This window comes from Lepisosteus oculatus, chromosome 24 (genome assembly GCF_040954835.1).
Source record: "Lepisosteus oculatus isolate fLepOcu1 chromosome 24, fLepOcu1.hap2, whole genome shotgun sequence".
Lineage (NCBI taxonomy): Eukaryota > Metazoa > Chordata > Actinopteri > Semionotiformes > Lepisosteidae > Lepisosteus > Lepisosteus oculatus.
This window is the reverse complement of record NC_090719.1, coordinates 14,578,623-14,597,063: the sequence shown is the minus strand read 5'-3', so window position 1 is coordinate 14,597,063 and position 18,441 is coordinate 14,578,623. Positions and strand designations below refer to the sequence as shown.

At 48.5% G+C, this 18,441-nt stretch overlaps 1 protein-coding gene across 2 annotated transcripts in view; it reads right to left on the bottom strand.

Moving 5' to 3' along the window:
- Positions 1–678: 678 nt before the first annotated feature.
- Positions 679–18,441, bottom strand: part of abl1 (c-abl oncogene 1, non-receptor tyrosine kinase) — a 37,918-nt gene continuing 20,155 nt past the window's right edge. For both annotated transcript variants that reach the window (XM_069183585.1, XM_069183587.1), the window contains exons 2-11: positions 15,287–15,451; positions 12,621–12,916; positions 10,970–11,242; positions 9,816–9,900; positions 8,500–8,677; positions 7,933–8,117; positions 5,336–5,488; positions 4,962–5,051; positions 4,735–4,866; positions 679–3,903 (exon numbers count right to left, since the gene is read on the bottom strand). In XM_069183585.1, coding sequence (XP_069039686.1) covers positions 2,279–3,903; positions 4,735–4,866; positions 4,962–5,051; positions 5,336–5,488; positions 7,933–8,117; positions 8,500–8,677; positions 9,816–9,900; positions 10,970–11,242; positions 12,621–12,916; positions 15,287–15,451 — 3,182 coding nt within the window. In that variant the 3' untranslated portion in view covers positions 679–2,278. The remainder of the gene's footprint in view (positions 3,904–4,734; positions 4,867–4,961; positions 5,052–5,335; positions 5,489–7,932; positions 8,118–8,499; positions 8,678–9,815; positions 9,901–10,969; positions 11,243–12,620; positions 12,917–15,286; positions 15,452–18,441) is intronic.

Sequence of the window (18,441 nt, the reverse complement as noted above, 5' to 3'; positions counted from 1 at the left end):
ATATAAAATCCTTCAGCGGTTGTTTTCTTTTTTGCAATTTCGGCAAACCTCCTGCATAATAAAGCAAACAAGCATGTTGGGGGAAAAAAAAACAATGAAATTAAATTTTAAACCGGACATTTTAGGCACCATTCCTACCCCTCCATTACTACGACTACAAACGAAAAGTCGCAGACTAAATGCACGCTCACAGCACAAATTCTCCAATTCCGCCTATTTAGACGGAGAAAAATCCACGATTTGTAAGATTAGATTTCCGCACGCTTAGCAACTTCTGGGAATACTAGTGAAGTAAGAAAGTCTCATCATTTTGTCAATGAAATAGTGTCTCATGTCAAGCTGTACTTCATAATTATTCTTCGCAACGGATAATCACAGTCCTGTCTTGATTTTGCCATCTGTATATGTCAGTGCTGTGGGGAATGGCGATTGGAGACTTATCCTGTGTGGACTGTTCTCTAGAGCCGCAATGCGTTTAAACTACTGTCACGATGGCAATACGATGGTTAGTCATTTTAGCGGGTTTGTCGTTTTCACAGGTTTCTTAACGGCTGTAGTAAGCACAAGCGCGCACTAAATACATCACAGACGAGAATAAAAGTTCTAAATATGATGTTTAAAGGACAAACCGCAGGAAATTCTTCCCACCCGAAGTAAGAATTTGCAGCCACAAAGGGATTCATTTCAAGTAGCATAAATGCTTTGTATTTTATCAGAGAATTGCACTGTAGGTGTTACAGAGGAAAAACAACAAAGGAAACAGGAGATATTTACACAAAAGGAAAAAAACATAACTACAGGTCTAAATTGGTGAGGCTCGGATACAAGTGGAACAGATAGTGGCACTTTTTAATAAGGACAAAAAAAACAAAGACGACAAAAACACAGTACCTTGGTGAGAAGGAGAGAAGGCAGCTCGTGGTAAATTGTGGCCTCAGTCACTGCAGTCAGTGAGGGCAAATGTGTTGAAAAGAGCATTAACTAATACTGAAAAATTAATTACATTATTTAAAAAACAAAACAAAAAGGACAATCCTAACAATATAACCACTGACTACAAAGTGACTTATTGGTTTTGGTAAGTATATACAAATATTACCAAGATCTGTCCCTACACAGACTGATAAAACGCACGCCGACAGCCTTAGTATTCACTCTGAAGACGACCAAAATAACAGCAAAAAAGAAATCAAAGTACGTTTCCAATCCCAGGGAATTTGCGTTTCCAATGCAGATTCTAGGTTTCTTTTCCAAATCCTTTCGAAACAGTAGTGTTTTCGGTACAGGATCAGAAGTCCGTAGATATTCCAGGCAGCCGATTTAAACGTTTTTGAAGGCCATTCTCCAAGGGCTGGTTTGCAGTCTCTTTCTTTTTGCATTTCCATTGAAGGCATTTTAAGGCACTAGTAAGGCTGCGAACAGATGCTAAATTCTCTTTTCTCAATCCCTTCTCCCTCCCAAGACAGGACTCTACCACCACTCGACAATAAAAGGTGACGGTAACGTTCTTGGAAAGCATAAAGATATTAAATTGGATCTCTAAGACACCGGAGTAAAACAAGTCCTCCACTCCTGTCAGACAGACAGACAGACAGACGGACCCTTGAGCAGCTTTGTTTTCTGAAATTAGCCTTTATGGCTCTTCCAGTGTGCCCATTTATTCTAGGCTGTTAAAGTGTATCTCAGATAAGGCATCCGACCCAGCCTGGCCCTTCAGCCCTCATCACATAGGCTGGCACTGAAGAGGCACTGACTGGTGATCACACACACTAAGACTGTGAATCAACATTTGGTATTTGTGACAAAGGGTTCACAACATCTGCATTGTAAAACGATTCGAAATTGCACCGACATACATGTGCAAACTGCCCGGTTTCAGTTAAAAACACGGTACACCCAAGCTACTTGCTTTAACGACAGAGATAAAAAAAAAAACAAACCTGACACCTGAAGTTAGGGAGAAAATAAGGACCCACTACAGATCATTCAAGTGATACAACATTGGATGTAAGCTGTCCTTTTAAAGGCCGGCCGAGCTCCGTTCGGATTTTCGTATTTTAAAAAGGCCGAAAAAAAAAACATTCTAAAAATTCCAAAAGGTTCCTTTGATCCTGTGCACAGAAAGCCTGTTTTTTCCCCCCTCGCGTCCCCTCCCCGACGGAAGGCGAGGAAGGCCGCGTAAACGTGCCTCGTGTGACTGAAATCCTGTGCCCTTTTGCTTACACGACGTTAAACGACACGACGAGCGGTCGCAGCGCTTCCCTCGGGAGCCCCTCTGCTACCTCTGGACGATGTCGCTGATCTCCTTGACGGAGGACAGCAGCCTGGTGAAGTCCTGCGTGGAAGCAGCGCCCCCGGTGGTGGCCGGGCAGATCTGCAGCTCCCTCAGGCTGCTCTCCAGCTTGTTGATGGCCTCCCGGAAGGCGAACTTGTTCCTCATCTGCTGAATGGACTCCACGTAGCTGACGCAGTACTTGGACAGGTTCTTGCCGGCCTCCAGCACCGCCCCGTGGCTGCCCGTCTGCTCCGAGTTCCGGCCGATGGCGGCGCGCAGCTGCTCTGTGCCCTCCAGCACCATCTCCCGCGTGATGGCCGAGCTCACGTGCCTCTCCGGCGGCTGCCGGGTCTTCCTCAGGGACTGGCGGGTGCTGATGAGGGGGATGAAGGCCGTGGGCGAGGCCTGCTCGCCGCCGGAGGGTCCCGGTGGCTGCGACGGCGGCGGCGCCGCCTGCTGGCCGCCGGCGGACGAGGGGGAGCCCTTGCCCTGCTGGAGTTTCGGCGCCCCGGTCAGCAGGACTTTTTTGGCTCCCTCTGGTGGCTGGAGGGCTCTCCCAGCCTCCGGCGGGCTGGTGTTCGCAGGGAGGGGCTCGGGCAGCTGAGAAAAGGGTTTTGCTTTGGTATCCGAGATGACGGCGGGGGCGTCCTGGGTGGGGCTCCAGGAGACCTTTCCCGATTTGGCGGATGAGGGTGGAGGTGGTGGGGGCGCCGGCTTGGGCTTCTGCAGCTTGCCCTTCTCCCTCGGGGCCAGGTGATCGGGCTGCTGCTGCTTCAGCCTGCGGGCGCGGCCCTCCTCCGTGAAGGCGTTGGGCTTCTGCAGGAGCTCCGCCTGCAGGGCGCTGGTCTTGACCCCCTCCCCGGGCCCCTGGGGCCGGCGGCTCAGCTTGGGGGTCAGGGTGGGGGGGCTGGAGCCGGGGCTGGTCTCGGCGTCCCTGAACACCTCGTCCCCCGCGTCCTCCGCCTTCCGGGGCAGCCGCGGCGGCGGTGTGAGGGTGCCCACGCGCGGGCCGGGCTCCGCCCTCGGCTCGTTGGCCCTCTTGCGCGGCAGGGCGGGCTTGTCGTGCCGGCCGCCGAAGGTGCCCGAGTCGAAGTGGCGCCCGCAGGACTGCAGGTCCCGGGGCAGGGTGACGGACTTCCACTCCGTCCTGTCCGGGCCGGGGGGCACGCTGGAGGCCGAGCAGGAGCGCAGGAAGCGCTTGGAGTTGGAGAGGGGGTCCTCCTCGGTCGGGGGGGCGGCGGCGGTCCTGCCCCCCGCGCCGCACTTCTTCCGCGAGTGCGGCGAGAAGAGCGCCGGCGCCCCGTTGGTGATGCCTCCCGAGGCGTTGTTGTTGGCGCCCGCGGCGGCCGGCGGCTCGGGGAAGAAGAGGCCGTTGTGGAGCTCCTCGCCGGCGTCCCCGCCCCCCGCCCGCCGCTCTCCCGGCCCGTCCGCCTCGCGGAAGGAGCTGCTGCGCTTGGGCGGCGCCGGGGCGGTCTTCTTCTTCTTCTTGATCAGGGCGCTGAAGAGGCTGGTCTTCTTGTCCTTGTCCCGGGGCAGCAGGCGGTCGTCCTCGTTCAGGTTGCCGTCCAGAAACGGGCGCTCCTTCCTGGGCAGCATGGGGGACACGGCGACTTCGGCGTCCCCCGCGTCTGCGGCGCAAACACAAGGCAAACCGGTTACCCACTGTCCCATCCCAGTCGGGTTATTCCCAGCTGAAAAGAGAAGGAAGGAAACGCAACGCTTCGGCTGTGGAGCCTTCTTCTGCCAAAGCTCGACACGCCCGAAGAAGGCTCCACAGCCGAAAACGTTGTTTCCTTCCTTCTCTTTTCAGCAGGGAATGAACCTTCGCCTGTCCCTTTCCAGCCCTAGCATGCTGACACAGCTGCCCACCTGAACCAATTCAGCCGTCTTCCAACAGCGAGTCCCAGCCTCGAGTTTTCACATGTACGAGACCCGAATAAAGATCCACTGCGTTTGGATAACCCGATCACCCTGTAATAACCTGCCCTTCTAGGGTCACCGCGCACCTGAGGAAACCGTTTCTGTCTCAATCCCACTACATAAACCAACCGTTCTAGAAACATTCCAGACGCCTTGGTCTCAGAACCTTTTCAACATCCTTAGAACCCAGCAGCTTAGCCGGTCAGGAGTCTGCTGGCATCGGGCGAAGGACATTTCTTTTGTGACGAGCGCCGAAATTTTAAGTGAAGGCCCAACTCCCACGATCCCTTCACACCCGCACTTGAAATGCAGTAACACGCCAACTTTGACTGTGGTCTTAGACCAGTCCTTCAGCACATATCCGAGCGATCCGATTTCTGTCGGGATCCGGCTGCGCTCTGTCATTTTAGCGAGTGCAGCCTGTTGGCATGTTTCCATCGGCCGAGAGGCCAGGTGTGTTCACCTGGTGTGTTCGGCGATGATCACCTGCGTGAATCGACACCGCCGGCTGACAGGTGAAGGCCGTGCGGTGGTTTTACCTGGGCTGTCCCCGTCCTTGTTGTCCATGTTCCTGCGCAGGGTCCTGGTCTTAGTGGGTAGCTCGGGGGCCTGCAGGAGGGAGGGGGGCACTGCCACTTTCCTCCCCTTCTTTCCCAGCTCCTTCTCCACCTCTGCAAGGCACACAAGCAACAGCAGGTGAGGCCGGGGGGGCGCAAGCAGGCGAGCCTCCCGAAATACAGGCACTGTGAGAAACGGCCTCCCCCACCGTCTGAGATGCTGGATTCCTGGAACATGGTTTCGAAAGCCTGGTGGATTTCCGCGAAGGACGGTCTCTCCGCTGGGTTCCACTTCCAGCCTTGCAAAAAAAACAAAAAAACGGGCAGAACCTTGTCAAAACTAAGCTGGCGGCCAAACTCGGTACGCGCGGCACAGGGCGAGGGATTCAAAACAAATTCCGTCTTGGGAATTTACCCGCGACAAGCTAAACGATGGTCTTCAGTAAGCAGACGCTACAGCCAGACCGAGGGGTTGCCTAATATTACGGAAAAGCAGGAACCTTGAGAAATCCAGCACAGTTTGCCCCTCGGTGCCCCCGGGACATAACATCAAGCATGTGGAGCGCAAAGCTGGAGCACTTACAGGCCCTCATGAGCTCATAGACCTTCTCCGGACAACCCTCTGGGCGGTCCATGCGGTAGTCCTTCTCCAGCAGCTCGTACACCTGGGACAGGTCGATACCAGGGTAAGGGGACATGCCGTAGGTGGCGATCTCCCACAGCAGCACCCCGAACGCTGCAGGGAAGAAGAACGGCAGTATTTCAGTACTTTAAAGGTATCTGCTTTCAATCTGTTTTAATTCTGCATTATCTAGGTTTTTGCAACCTGCTGCTGAAATGGTATATTAAATGTGCATGATTTTTGCTGTTTACAGCTTAGGATTACATTTACCACTAAAGTTTGAACATACTTTCCATTTAGTTTGTTTTAAACCACATAAAATAAGAGGATTCAGCATGTAGAAAGGCTGTTTTCAAAACATTCAGCGTTGACTGTGTTTGCCTGACAGGCATGGGGCTTATAAAAAATGAGAAAATGGGGAAAAATTAAATTTTCAAGGAAACTAAAAACCAACACCTTTCCTGTATTTCAAATGCATCCCAATGCACAACAAATGCATCAGAATATGTCTAGGTGCTGTCAAACCCTAACCCTAACCCTAGCTCGGGCACTTCTGGAACAAATTTTAAAATCCTGGTCTGCTGAAAAAGTGCTACAAAAGTTAGTAAAATGAGTACAAATTGTTCAGAAACATTCACAATGGCAGTATTTCAGTACTTTAAAGGTATCTGCTTTCAATCTGTTTTAATTCTGCATTATCTAGGTTTTTGCAACCTGCTGCTGAAATGGTATATTAAATGTGCATGATTTTTGCTGTTTACAGCTTAGGATTACATTTACCACTAAAGTTTGAACATACTTTCCATTTAGTTTGTTTTAAACCACATAAAATAAGAGGATTCAGCATGTAGAAAGGCTGTTTTCAAAACATTCAGCGTTGACTGTGTTTGCCTGACAGGCATGGGGCTTATAAAAAATGAGAAAATGGGGAAAAATTAAATTTTCAAGGAAACTAAAAACCAACACCTTTCCTGTATTTCAAATGCATCCCAATGCACAACAAATGCATCAGAATATGTCTAGGTGCTGTCAAACCCTAACCCTAGCTCGGGCACTTCGGGAACAAATTTTAAAATCCTGGTCTGCTGAAAAAGTGCTACAAAAGTTAGTAAAATGAGTACAAATTGTTCAGAAACATTCACAATGGCAGTATTTCAGTACTTTAAAGGTATCTGCTTTCAATCTGTTTTAATTCTGCATTATCTAGGTTTTTGCAACCTGCTGCTGAAATGGTATATTAAATGTGCATGATTTTTGCTGTTTACAGCTTAGGATTACATTTACCACTAAAGTTTGAACATACTTTCCAGTTAGTTTATTTTAAACCACATAAAATAAGAGGATTCAGCATGTAGAAAGGCTGTTTTCAAAACATTCAGCGTTGACTGTGTTTGCCTGACAGGCATGGGGCTTATAAAAAATGAGAAAATGGGGAAAAATTAAATTTTCAAGGAAACTAAAAACCAACACCTTTCCTGTATTTCAAATGCATCCCAATGCACAACAAATGCATCAGAATATGTCTAGGTGCTGTCAAACCCTAACCCTAACCCTAGCTCGGGCACTTCGGGAACAAATTTTAAAATCCTGGTCTGCTGAAAAAGTGCTACAAAAGTTAGTAAAATGAGTACAAATTGTTCAGAAACATTCACAATGGCAGTATTTCAGTACTTTAAAGGTATCTGCTTTCAATCTGTTTTAATTCTGCATTATCTAGGTTTTTGCAACCTGCTGCTGAAATGGTATATTAAATGTGCATGATTTTTGCTGTTTACAGCTTAGGATTACATTTACCACTAAAGTTTGAACATACTTTCCATTTAGTTTGTTTTAAACCACATAAAATAAGAGGATTCAGCATGTAGAAAGGCTGTTTTCAAAACATTCAGCGTTGACTGTGTTTGCCTGACAGGCATGGGGCTTATAAAAAATGAGAAAATGGGGAAAAATTAAATTTTCAAGGAAACTAAAAACCAACACCTTTCCTGTATTTCAAATGCATCCCAATGCACAACAAATGCATCAGAATATGCCTAGGTGCTGTCAAACCCTAACCCTAGCTCGGGCACTTCTGGAACAAATTTTAAAATCCTGGTCTGCTGAAAAAGTGCTACAAAAGTTAGTAGCACTTTTTCAGCAGTTAGTCCGGAGAGGAGGTTGATCTCTGGGGAGGCCGGGGTGAGATCATCTCGGAAAACAAAACCTGTACCGTCGTCAGCTCCCATTCCGTTTTTGTTAAGTCACTTTCTACTTCAGAAATATGAGAAAATGGCTCCAACAGTGTCCTGTTTCCAAACCTCTGGCATCGAATCTATAACTCAACACTGAGTTGACGCCTTCATTAACCTTCCTTTACCCTTTTACCATCTGCATTTGTATCCAGAGCCCAAAATAAAATCTTGACCCTTTTATCTTTGTTTTATGGAATATGACTACGACGTGCACCTGTTCTTATTATAAGCCCTGCAGTTAAGAAGTACCGATAATTTGCGGGAACTACCCCTAATTTAACGGTCGGAGACATTCTGCAAACGATGCACTAAAGCTGTTCCACTGACCCCACACGTCAGACTTGATGGAGAACTTGTTGTAAGCCAGACTCTCTGGTGCAGTCCACTTGATGGGAAACTTGGCCCCCGCATGGGCTGTGTAGGTGTCCCCCGTCATCAGCCGGCTCAGCCCGAAGTCAGCCACCTTCACTAAGTGGTTTTCCCCAACCAGGCAGTTCCTGGCAGCAAGGTCCCTGCAGGCAGGAAAAACCGTTCAGAAGATACAAACAGGACCTTCAAGGTACCGACAGCTTAGCTGGAACTGTGTGTTTATTTTTCACTGTGCGACGCTGCAGAATGCACACAGACTTACCTCCCCCTGGGGTTTGTACCTCATGTAAACCGTTTTAACCAAGGGGACACTCGCACGTACCCTCAAACGAGAACGGCGCTTTCAGAACGGATTTTTCTGCTTAAAACCGAAAGCCTGATTAACGCCCATTAAAGAACGTCATGATTTTCTCGGAAGTACGAGATACAGGGGGACTTTTTTCTCCCTCGATGGCTAGCAATGTGCTTCTGTGGAAAACAAAATCTTCTAAAGGAGGGCGCGTTTGGGCCTCTGGGGAGACTGACCTGTGGATGAAGTTCTTCTTCTCCAGGTACTCCATGGCGGAGGAGATCTGCGTGGCCATGTAGAGCAGCACCACGGCGTTCACCTCCGCGCGGTTGCACTCCCGCAGGTAGTCCAGCAGATTCCCGTGCGTCATGAACTCCGTGATGATGTAGAAGGGAGGCTCCCTGGTGCACACGCCTGTTGCGCCCAGCACAAAGACACGGGGGCAGGACGCGTGGTGAGAAACGGTGGGGGGTGGGGTGAGGGGGTGAGGGGGAGAGCCCGAGACGCCGCCGGCCCACCAGGACCGAGACGCGCCGCTATCCGCTTGAAGCAAGAAAATCAGCTCCGCCCACCGGGGAGCGTCGATCCGTTCCCGGATGCGACTCGCCGTGCGTCCCACAACACCTTGCACCCGCTGGGGGGGGAGGGGGCCGAAGCACGTCTCACTCAAGTCCGGACAATCCCTCTCGTACCCCCAAAATCCAGCAGCACGACCCCCCTCCCCCCCCCCCCCAAATACCACCCAGCCTACTCAGTGGCTCTCTGCCTATTTTGCCTCGTTAAACCATCTGTGGGGTTTTTCAGAGAACCGCAGAACTGAAATGCCAAACCGATCGGCTCTCAAAATTCGCATTCCCGATTCCCGGTGACCTTGAAATGTGTCTTTGTGCTGACAGAGGTTGGAACCCATCAATGACGCAGCTAAAAACTTTTTTTTCTCTTGCTGAAATGTTTTTTTTGCGCTTTAAAAAAAAAAATCCCAACTGAATTGGACAAAGGCAGCATGTGATCCCCTCCAGGCTGAAAAACAAAAAGCTCGCAAGGCTCCAAACTCAAGAGGGGAGAAGGGAAGGGGGGGTGTTAATTCACAGACGCCTACGCAAATTCCTTCTGTAGAAACTCTTCCTGTTGAAATATTTTAAAGGCTGAAACCCAAGAAGCCAACGTGACAGCATCTACCTTCTGACAGATCCTTGGTTTAAGTCCATGCAGCGATGGGACTCCGATACAGCAAAGAATCACATGTTTCAACACAACAAAAGTATTGTTGAGCAATGAAAAAAAAAAAAACATCTACCTCACAGCGGAAAAGCGTGAAATTAATTTCAGATGGCTTCTCAGAAACTGCCTACGTCTAACAAGATGTTGTAACAGAAAACTCAGGTTGTTCAATAACACACATGTGGGTTTGCAACTCCTGGACAGTGATCTACTTAAGTCTAGAATTTTGTGATACAGTCTAATTTTTACAGAGAGATGCAACGTATAAGATTTTCCTAGTACCGCATTTGACAAGAAGCAAGGAGGTTCATTAAAAGGCTTGATGCCTTACCGAGTAGCTGCACAAGATTAGGGTGCTTTATCTCTTTCATCACGGCAGCCTCTTTCAGAAATTCCTCAACTTCCATCGTGTCCTCCTAAAAAAGAAAAAAAAACACATTGCAACAATGTAACACTTCACTACTTTTAAAGAAAATAGAAAGAACGGCTTTTAATCACAGATATTTGTATGGTAGTACAATCTGAACTTGCATTTCAGGTAATCAGAGCAATGCTTATCTACCAGATTACGTATTTACTACAGCTAGAGCTGTTCATTGGGACTGTTTGAGACCGGACAATATTGCTAATGCCCTTACATCGATAGACATCCATCTGTAAACTCAGCTTTACAACTTTGCAGAGCAGGAATTCTGTGCTTAAAGCCTGTGCACAGTCAATTTGCGAGACTGATCAGCTGTCGTCTATTATCAGGCCACGTGAACATCTGAGCTAAGAGGTAGGGATTTGTTTAAAAGCACAATGTCAATTTTTGTTTTTATGTGCCTTTAATCTCAGCAAAGGCACAATGCTGAATTTATGTATTTAAGTCTTTTTACATTTAAGATAGTTTGAAAAATCTGCCCAGTCCCAGTTAACAAAGATATTTGGTCACCCTGGCCACAACACACAAGGAGTTTCAATTTAAACAGATTTGTATCATGCCAGTAGATGAAACCAGGTTGCAAGTACTCAAAGTCGACAGTAGGTGGTGACACAGTATCATGTTCTGCTTTCTTAGAATCGCATGCTCTTCCGTGAGCAATTCCTAGTTTTCTTACAATCCTACTCTCTCGTTTTAATCCCACTTGGAGTAAAACAACATCTCAGATGGCAGAAGGCAACGAATGCATAATTCTACCCATGGCAGTTCTTTGATTTTGTTTAGCAGGTCGAGCAGTCATTTATCTGGGTATCCCCAGCAGCCTGGGCCTCTGCTTGGCTGACAAGAGGGCCCAGACTCCACCTGCTGTCCGCCCGCAGTTAAGGGAGGGGGGCGACTGCTGGTTTTCCGTCTGCGAGAGCCCTAACTTCCCATCTGTAACTAAAATAACGGACAACGATTGGATAGGCGGCTGATTAGGCCCCCCCAAAACAAGTCGAAATTCCGAATCGTTCAGAACTCTCCAAGGACTGGGGGGTCCCGGATGTCTCTCCCCGGCGTACCTTGAGGGTCTTGACGGCCACGGTGAGGCTGTACTTCTTCCAGACTCCCTCGTAGACCTCGCCGTACTGCCCGCCGCCCAGCTTGTGCTTCATGGTGATGTCGGTGCGCTCCATCTCCCACTTGTCGTAGTTGGGCGACACCCCGTAGACGGTGGGCTTGTTGCGCTTGGGCGCGGGGTAGTGCAGCGTGGTGATCAGGCCGTCCGCCACCGTGGAGTGGTGGTGCACCAGCTCGGCCAGCGTGTTGAAGCGGCTCTCGGAGGACACGTAGAGCTGTGGGGGAGGAGCGGGGCGCGCAGGGTCAGAACCCCAAGACCCACGACTACATTTCTCCAGACCGGCCTCTTCTTTTCTCATTCTCTCGCTGGTGGGACAGCGGCCCACAGCGAGAGGAAACCCCTTCAACCCCTCGCATCTCGGCTAAAAAAGCTTCTCGTTGGACAACTAACTTCTGCAGCTTTCATTTCATTGCTGAAACTTGGCACAGTCTGACAGTTTTCAATCTTACCTGCCTCTTCTGCAGACACAGCAACCTATCTCCTGCAACTCACAGCATCCCAAGAGCACATGATCAATAGGTTTATTATGCTGGAGGCTGATCAAATTGAGCACAAAACTAGGTCAAACTGGGATGAACTGTCCCATCGCTATATTTCTGCTGGAGATGGATTATTGCAGCAGCTCTGGGAAATGCAGAATAAAACTGCATAGAAATAAGACCGATGCAGACATACAGGCACTGTACCACTACACGATGATCTTCATGGACCTGCCAGCATTCCTCACTTACTGATCATGCATTCTTCCCAAACAGAAACCACAACAGCGGGGTTGCGATTTAATAAAGCAAGAATCTGGACTATTTTGATAAGTCATTAAGTTAATAATCCCCTCAGAAATTGGAACTGCAGCCCCAGGAAGCTAACAGCTCAGGCACAACCGAATTAAAGCTTGATGGTAGGATGAAGGGTATGATGGATATCCCTGAGAGAGAGATGCACATTCCTACCAGGCGATGATGACTCCAGCAATCTAAAGGCTCCCTCTCCTAGCAATCCCCTCAGTCCTCTGGGATTAAATCTGCTCCTCACAAGACGCATTCCAAGCTGCAGACTGGGATGAGTAATGGATAACCTGGCTAGCCAGTCTGCTGGGGTCTCGGAGATGGCCAGTCTGCAAAGCAGTGTGGGTCTCCACCTTAATGAGCTCCAGCACTGCAATTACTCTGGCTCCTAATAAGCATTCAGCCTTCAATAAAACGCTCAGCCATCAGCACCTCACCGACAAAAGCAGTGAGGTCCAGTGTCTGGTCTTTGTCTTCCTGCAGCTGAATAACTCGTAAACCTAAAGCACCGCGTTTCTCAACTTGTAAACCCCATTGCCTTTGGCAATCGTTAAACCTCCGCAAACGCCAAGCTTTCGCCCAAATTACACTTCATATGACCCAATCGCACGCAGTGGGTTCAAATTCCAGACCTGGGGTGCTATCAGTGTTTGTATGCTCTGCGCCACCAGGATCCCCCAAGAACAGGTGTAGGCTCTCCTTGGATCAACTGGTTCCAACCAGCAGAGAGAGAGAGAGACGCTGCTGAACAGGCCTGCCCCCCCCTCCATTCCCAGCATTCCCTGGGCCCTCAGTCCCTGGACTGACCTTGCCGTCGGAGGCGGTGTTGATGCGGTAGTGGTAGACCCGGCCCTCGTAGCGCAGCGAGATGGACCGCTGGCCCGGGCTGCTCTCGCTCTCCCGCACCAGGAAGCTGCCGTTGATGCCGCTGCTGAGCAGGTACTCGGCGGCGTTGCGCGACACGGGGCCGTGGTACCAGGAGTGCTTCTCCAGGCTGTTGACCGGCGTGATGTAGTTGCTGGGCACCCAGCCTTGCCCATTCTTGGTCTGCGCCTCACACCATTCCCCATTGTGGTTGTAGCCCAGAACCCGGAGCTTCTCTCCTGTTTCACACCAGAGGGGTATCCGATCAGGCCATGAAACGCAGCCCCGCCGGGTTTATATCAATTATAATTCCTCACACTTCCGTAGCGGCTTCCTGGACACTCCACTCCCAGCGCTATAGACGGAATGGAAAATCCCACCACCACCACCAATGTGCCGCTCCCACCATGATGATGTGATGGCAGCCAGAGTGCGCCAGTCCGCTCCCCACACACCAGCTCTCAGCGGGGAGGAGAGCAGAGTGATGGAGCCAGTTCATAAATGAGGACTATGAGGAGGCCATGACTTTTTTTCGAGAAATGCCCTGGGATTGTTTATTAATTATTTAAAGCAAATCAAACCATTTTGATAAGTCATGAAGTTAGTAACCCCCTGAGAAATTGGGTCTTCCCCCGCCAGATTTCAGGTACAACTTCTAACGGCTCTTCAGCTTTCAGCCTGCTCACGCAAGCAAGCGCTTGGTTACCAAGTGCAACAGGCACCTTCCTTCATTCAGTCGGCATGACATCACTGTCTGCTCCTCGCACAGCTGCTGCTGCTGCTTCATCATGACTGCGTCACACCCAGACGTTTCAGACGGATCACCGCGGCTCCAACAAAGCCCTCTTAGAAATACGTAACTATCACCTGGACCGCCTCTGCTGACGAAAAACACTCACTAGCAGCCCAGGGAGGCTGTTAACAGGAAAGACCTTAGAGAACAAGATAGAGGCAGTCTGGATATTATACATCGACTGTGCACTCTGTTCCGTTTTAGAACCGATTACAAATGACTGATGTGGCCCATTCCAACGTAGCGCAAGTCTACAAAGTCTTATTAATTTGACTTATCTACTGCACCTGACATGACCCATTGGACAAGTCAGCATTCAGTTCCACTGTCAACCTGTGTGCTGGATAATTAAGAGAGTAAAGGTAACAAATTGTTACTCACCATTGTGCAACAAGGTGAGCTGGTGACTTACAAGAAGGTGGTTGCACTTTGTAGCTTAGAATCATTAAAAACCTTTATAACTTTAAATTGTGTAGGCTCTGTGGAATAAGATACACCATTTCCGTGCAATACGTTCCTTTTCTTCCATTTTATTTCACCCTTCGCTCCTTAACTATAATGAATTTCCAACCCACACTTCGTGAGATCACCTCCCCCTCCCCACCCGCCCCATTTCAGACCGGCAAAGCTGCTCAGCAAATTGTGTTTCCAGAGCCGCTGCCTGTGTCTCTTCTGGATGCGGTCATTTTGTGTGAAATGGAAAAACTTTCTCGTTTCATGGAAGAGAGGAAATACGCAGCGGAAAAGAAAAAAGGCAAAACGGAACAATTTCCAGGCTCTGTTGTCAGGGATCGGACACATGTGGCTTTCCTGCCGCTTGTGAAGTGCCAGAGCCTGAAGTGGGAGAACACAGCTGCGAACTGACCTTCAAATGCCGATCGATTCGAAACGAATAATTCCGCCGGAACAAAAACCTACAATTCTCAAATCTTTAACCAAAAAAACGACTCTTGTCGTCTTCTCAAAGGCGGACTCGCTATGTGAACTGTGTATTTGTAGAGCAGAATTTAAATTAGGCAGCGATTCCGCATCAAAGCCCGATCGCATCAGATCTCGGGAGCAAAGCAAGGCTGGAGCGAGGGAGCCCAGAGATGGGACGCCCTGAACGAAAAGGCATGGTGCTGCTGGACGCGCTGTTAAGGGAGCAGAAATTTGCAACCCTGTATGGTTACAAAACGTGTGACGTGTTTTTTGGATAGAACCAAGGTGCTGGCTACTTGCGATCACTAGTCATTTCTGATGAAACCGCCCAGGCCGAGTTTCACTTCATGCGGTCTCAGTCTAACCTAATAAAACTGCCCTGCTGGTGTCAATTGTTAAAATCACGCCTGCACCTGATCCGCAGAGTGATGACCTGCCGGAACAAGATGGGTCCTGCGCTTCAGCTCCCCCTCCTATCTGTGACGGGGACACTAGGCTACAAAAAAGATGCTGTCCTTCAAAGGAGATGTAAAACCGATGTGAACTGAAAAGAGTAGGGCGTCCTGGCCAAATTTCCCCCTGGCCTTTACCCATCATGGCCTCCTAATAATCCCCCTCTCTGAACGGGCCTCATCACTCTGCTCTCCTCCCCACTGAGAGCTGGTTTGTGGGAGAGGACTGGCGCATCATCCAGGTGGGGCTGCACAATGGGGGTGGTGGAGGGGATCCCCAATTCCTGTAAAGCACTTTGAGTGTCCAGAAAAGCATTATATAAGTGTGATAATGATTATTACTATTATTATTATTGTATTATTTAGGTAACCCAATATTGTATCTCCTGGTATTCCAAAGAAATCCATAAGGTGGGATGAAGTAAAGCCAAAGTCCTTCTCACCTTTAGTTATGCTGAGGGTGTTGTCCCCACTTGCTACAAAGTCGTACAGTGCAACAAACAGGTTAGGGTCATTTTCACTAGGTCCTGCCAAGAGGTTTTCTTTCGAATTCCAACGAGCAGCTTCTGTCAGGCCCTGGGGCTCAAAATCTGGTCGCTGGAGAGCTTCTGGGGGAAAAAAAAAAGAAACGGATCAATAAAAAAATGTGTTACATCTTAACTCAGAAATATTCCACGATCCGCCGACAAATTCAAAAAGTACAAGATAACACCATCAGAAAGCTTTTTCATCTGGTCAAATCTGCAACTGCGGGTACGTGTACCGAAATACCTTCACGATTCTCACGAGATATTTTCACCAATCCATCAAAACTCAGATCTCACACCACACCGCCAAGACACATGCCTCAGGTCTTCCTGCTTTCCAAACTGCTGGGCCCCATGCCAAAAAACATTTCTTTTCAGAAAAAAACTTTTCATTTGGTTTTCTTTGGGTTGGCTGTGACCTTACAGGTGCCTTTTACAAAGCATTTTGATTCGATAATTCTTCAACTACTACATAGATGCAACTGTATATATGAAGTAGTATCTACACACTACTATCATATGACAAAAATGCTAACTGAACAAATATATCACAGGCTGTAATATATATACACACCACATGAAACAACTATATACCTGTATACTATAAAGCACATACAGCAGCTTCATGCAGTAATGTCGTGTTGTACTGAACATACAGGTTCATAAGACTGAAAAAGGCCTAAAATGTTATGCTGGAGTCACTGCCAAGTGTGTGATGATTTAAAACAAACTGGGCAATTTGGCCTTCAGACACCGACAGCTGCTCATGTGGAGAGCATCTGATCCACAACTTTAGTTAATTAAAGCTCTTCTGCCAAGGTCTCGTTAACGTGGAGAAGATAATTGTGCGCACGCTGAAACGACGGCTTTCCCAAACGCTCAATTGCTTAACGAGCCCTGGGTGGTTGGAGCAGCACCAGCACCTTGGCTAGGAGGAGAGAGCTCGGGCTGCGTTGGGATGGATCGTCCTCTTGCGCCACTGAAGAGGCCCCCGGCACTACAATCGCATCGAGCGATCACGTGCGTGGCTGTGCGCCAGGTTGCTTCCTCAAAGGACGTGACGCTGGTAGATGAACGGAAAAACATTCCTGATATTCCAAAGTGAACAACCATAGCAGAACAAACAGGGGGTTCTAGGAGTCACAAGCCGATGGCAGTCCTTATGAGCCGCACGACAGCATGCCTCCAGCAAACCTCCCCTAGTGCTGAACACGGTTCTCTTCATAGCTCTCCAAACTGCCACACGTTTAGATCTCTTTACAGTGCTGTCTGGAGAAGGCTGGGAGAGCCGTTTCTCGTCCAACAGCATAGCAGCCCTCTACCCTTTTCAGTTCTGGATTCAAAGTGCCGGAGACATTTCTGGGGACAGATAACCGACAATCTCTGCCCCTGCGGGGAGATGTTTTCTCTTGTAGCCGACTCTGTTCCTTTCGAACATTAACCTGGGCTGGTGTACAGCTGCTGCTCATTAACAGACTGTTAAATGCTGACTTCCTCCTCACCAACTCTCTAAATATTTCTAATCTCTCTCGATACTAGAGGCTCCAGCTTTTCTTTACATATCTCCCTCGAATAGTCCTCAGGCAGAGTGTGTCGAGTCCTCAGCAATGTGGGTTATTTCACAAAGGTGGAAAGACATTCAAGGATCTAATTCCAGTCATTCTGCATATATTTCTTTTGCTCTACTGTCTCTAGTTGGCAAGTATTTGTCTTCTTTTCTAGCTTGGGTATAATTCAAGGAGCTGAGGATGTCAATGGGTGAAATAATACAGAGACAGGGACTTGGAGATTCTGCATGATCACCGTTGCGTCAGTACTTTGTTTATTTTTGATGTCTTGCATTCAATAAAACCAGAGAAAATGAAGTACAGAAAACAACAGCTAACAAAGTAAGTCTGTGCCTGTCAGTTGTGCAGAAACAAGTAACAGCTGCTACAGACGTTTGCACAACAAAATGAGCCACAAACAATTTAGTATTCACAAACACACATTTCAACATCCTCCTTGGCCACTGAAATGGAGAGGACAAAGCAGTGATTGTTGATATTGTTTTGAGTTTGTACTCAAAAATATTACATAGTGTTAGGACTTTCTAAAGATGTAATTAACTTTTACAGTTTATCAACAAAAGGCGTTTAACATTGTTACTTCTCTAAATCACAATGGGCAATGCCACAATGAAAACCCCACTTGTTTTCCAGAGTTAAAGGACAAAAATCTGACACAGAGGAAGACCTGAAACAGCTTGCCCTGATTAAATGGCACTTGGCGCAAAACAATTAACAGAAATCAACGATCAAGGACAAAGGATGTCTTCTCGATATCATAAAGGGAAGTTTAATTAACCCAAATTAATCCCTCATACACAAGAATTTCATCAACACAGTAGCCTGTAGCTTTTACTTGATCGGATCATTTAACAGCCTTAGGAAACAAAATCACCCAACAGACCCAGCCTAAGCAGCGACTTTTAATTAGTCCGAGTAAATGCAGCTCACGTTTCACTCCCTGACAATCTGAGCATCCGACGTTAATGCGCAAAGCAGACAAACCTCATAAAGTGAGGCACTGAGTCACTGTCTCTGTGCTTCACCTCACGCCCTATTGTGCTCCCAGTTTTAAGGTTAGCTCATCAGCGTGGCTGCCGTAATCGGTCACGAGCTCAACTTCAAGGGCCGCCTCACATTACAACCACAAGCTGCAGCACCGACATGCAGTCCTACAGCCGAGCGCACAATTTCCCCACGGGGAGAGGGCTGGCCGGTCTCAGTCCGGCTCCGCCACTGTCAGTCTGGTTAAACGCAGCCGAATGGGGTACTCAGACTTCATTACCCGGCTCTTTGGCGAGCGCGCTTGGCATACTGAATTACAAGAGGAAAAGCAGGGATGCTCTGTGGCAATAAATTATGTTTCATTTCTGCTGTGGTGGCTTGTGGCTCCTGAACCATTAACGACCTCCACAGAAAACAAGCAGGGGCAGACTGCAGTGTGTGTGTGTAGCTGCAAAGCCTGGTGTTGTATGGCACCGGTAATGTTAACGGCTCTCTGCTTGTAACAAAAAGCAGACACTG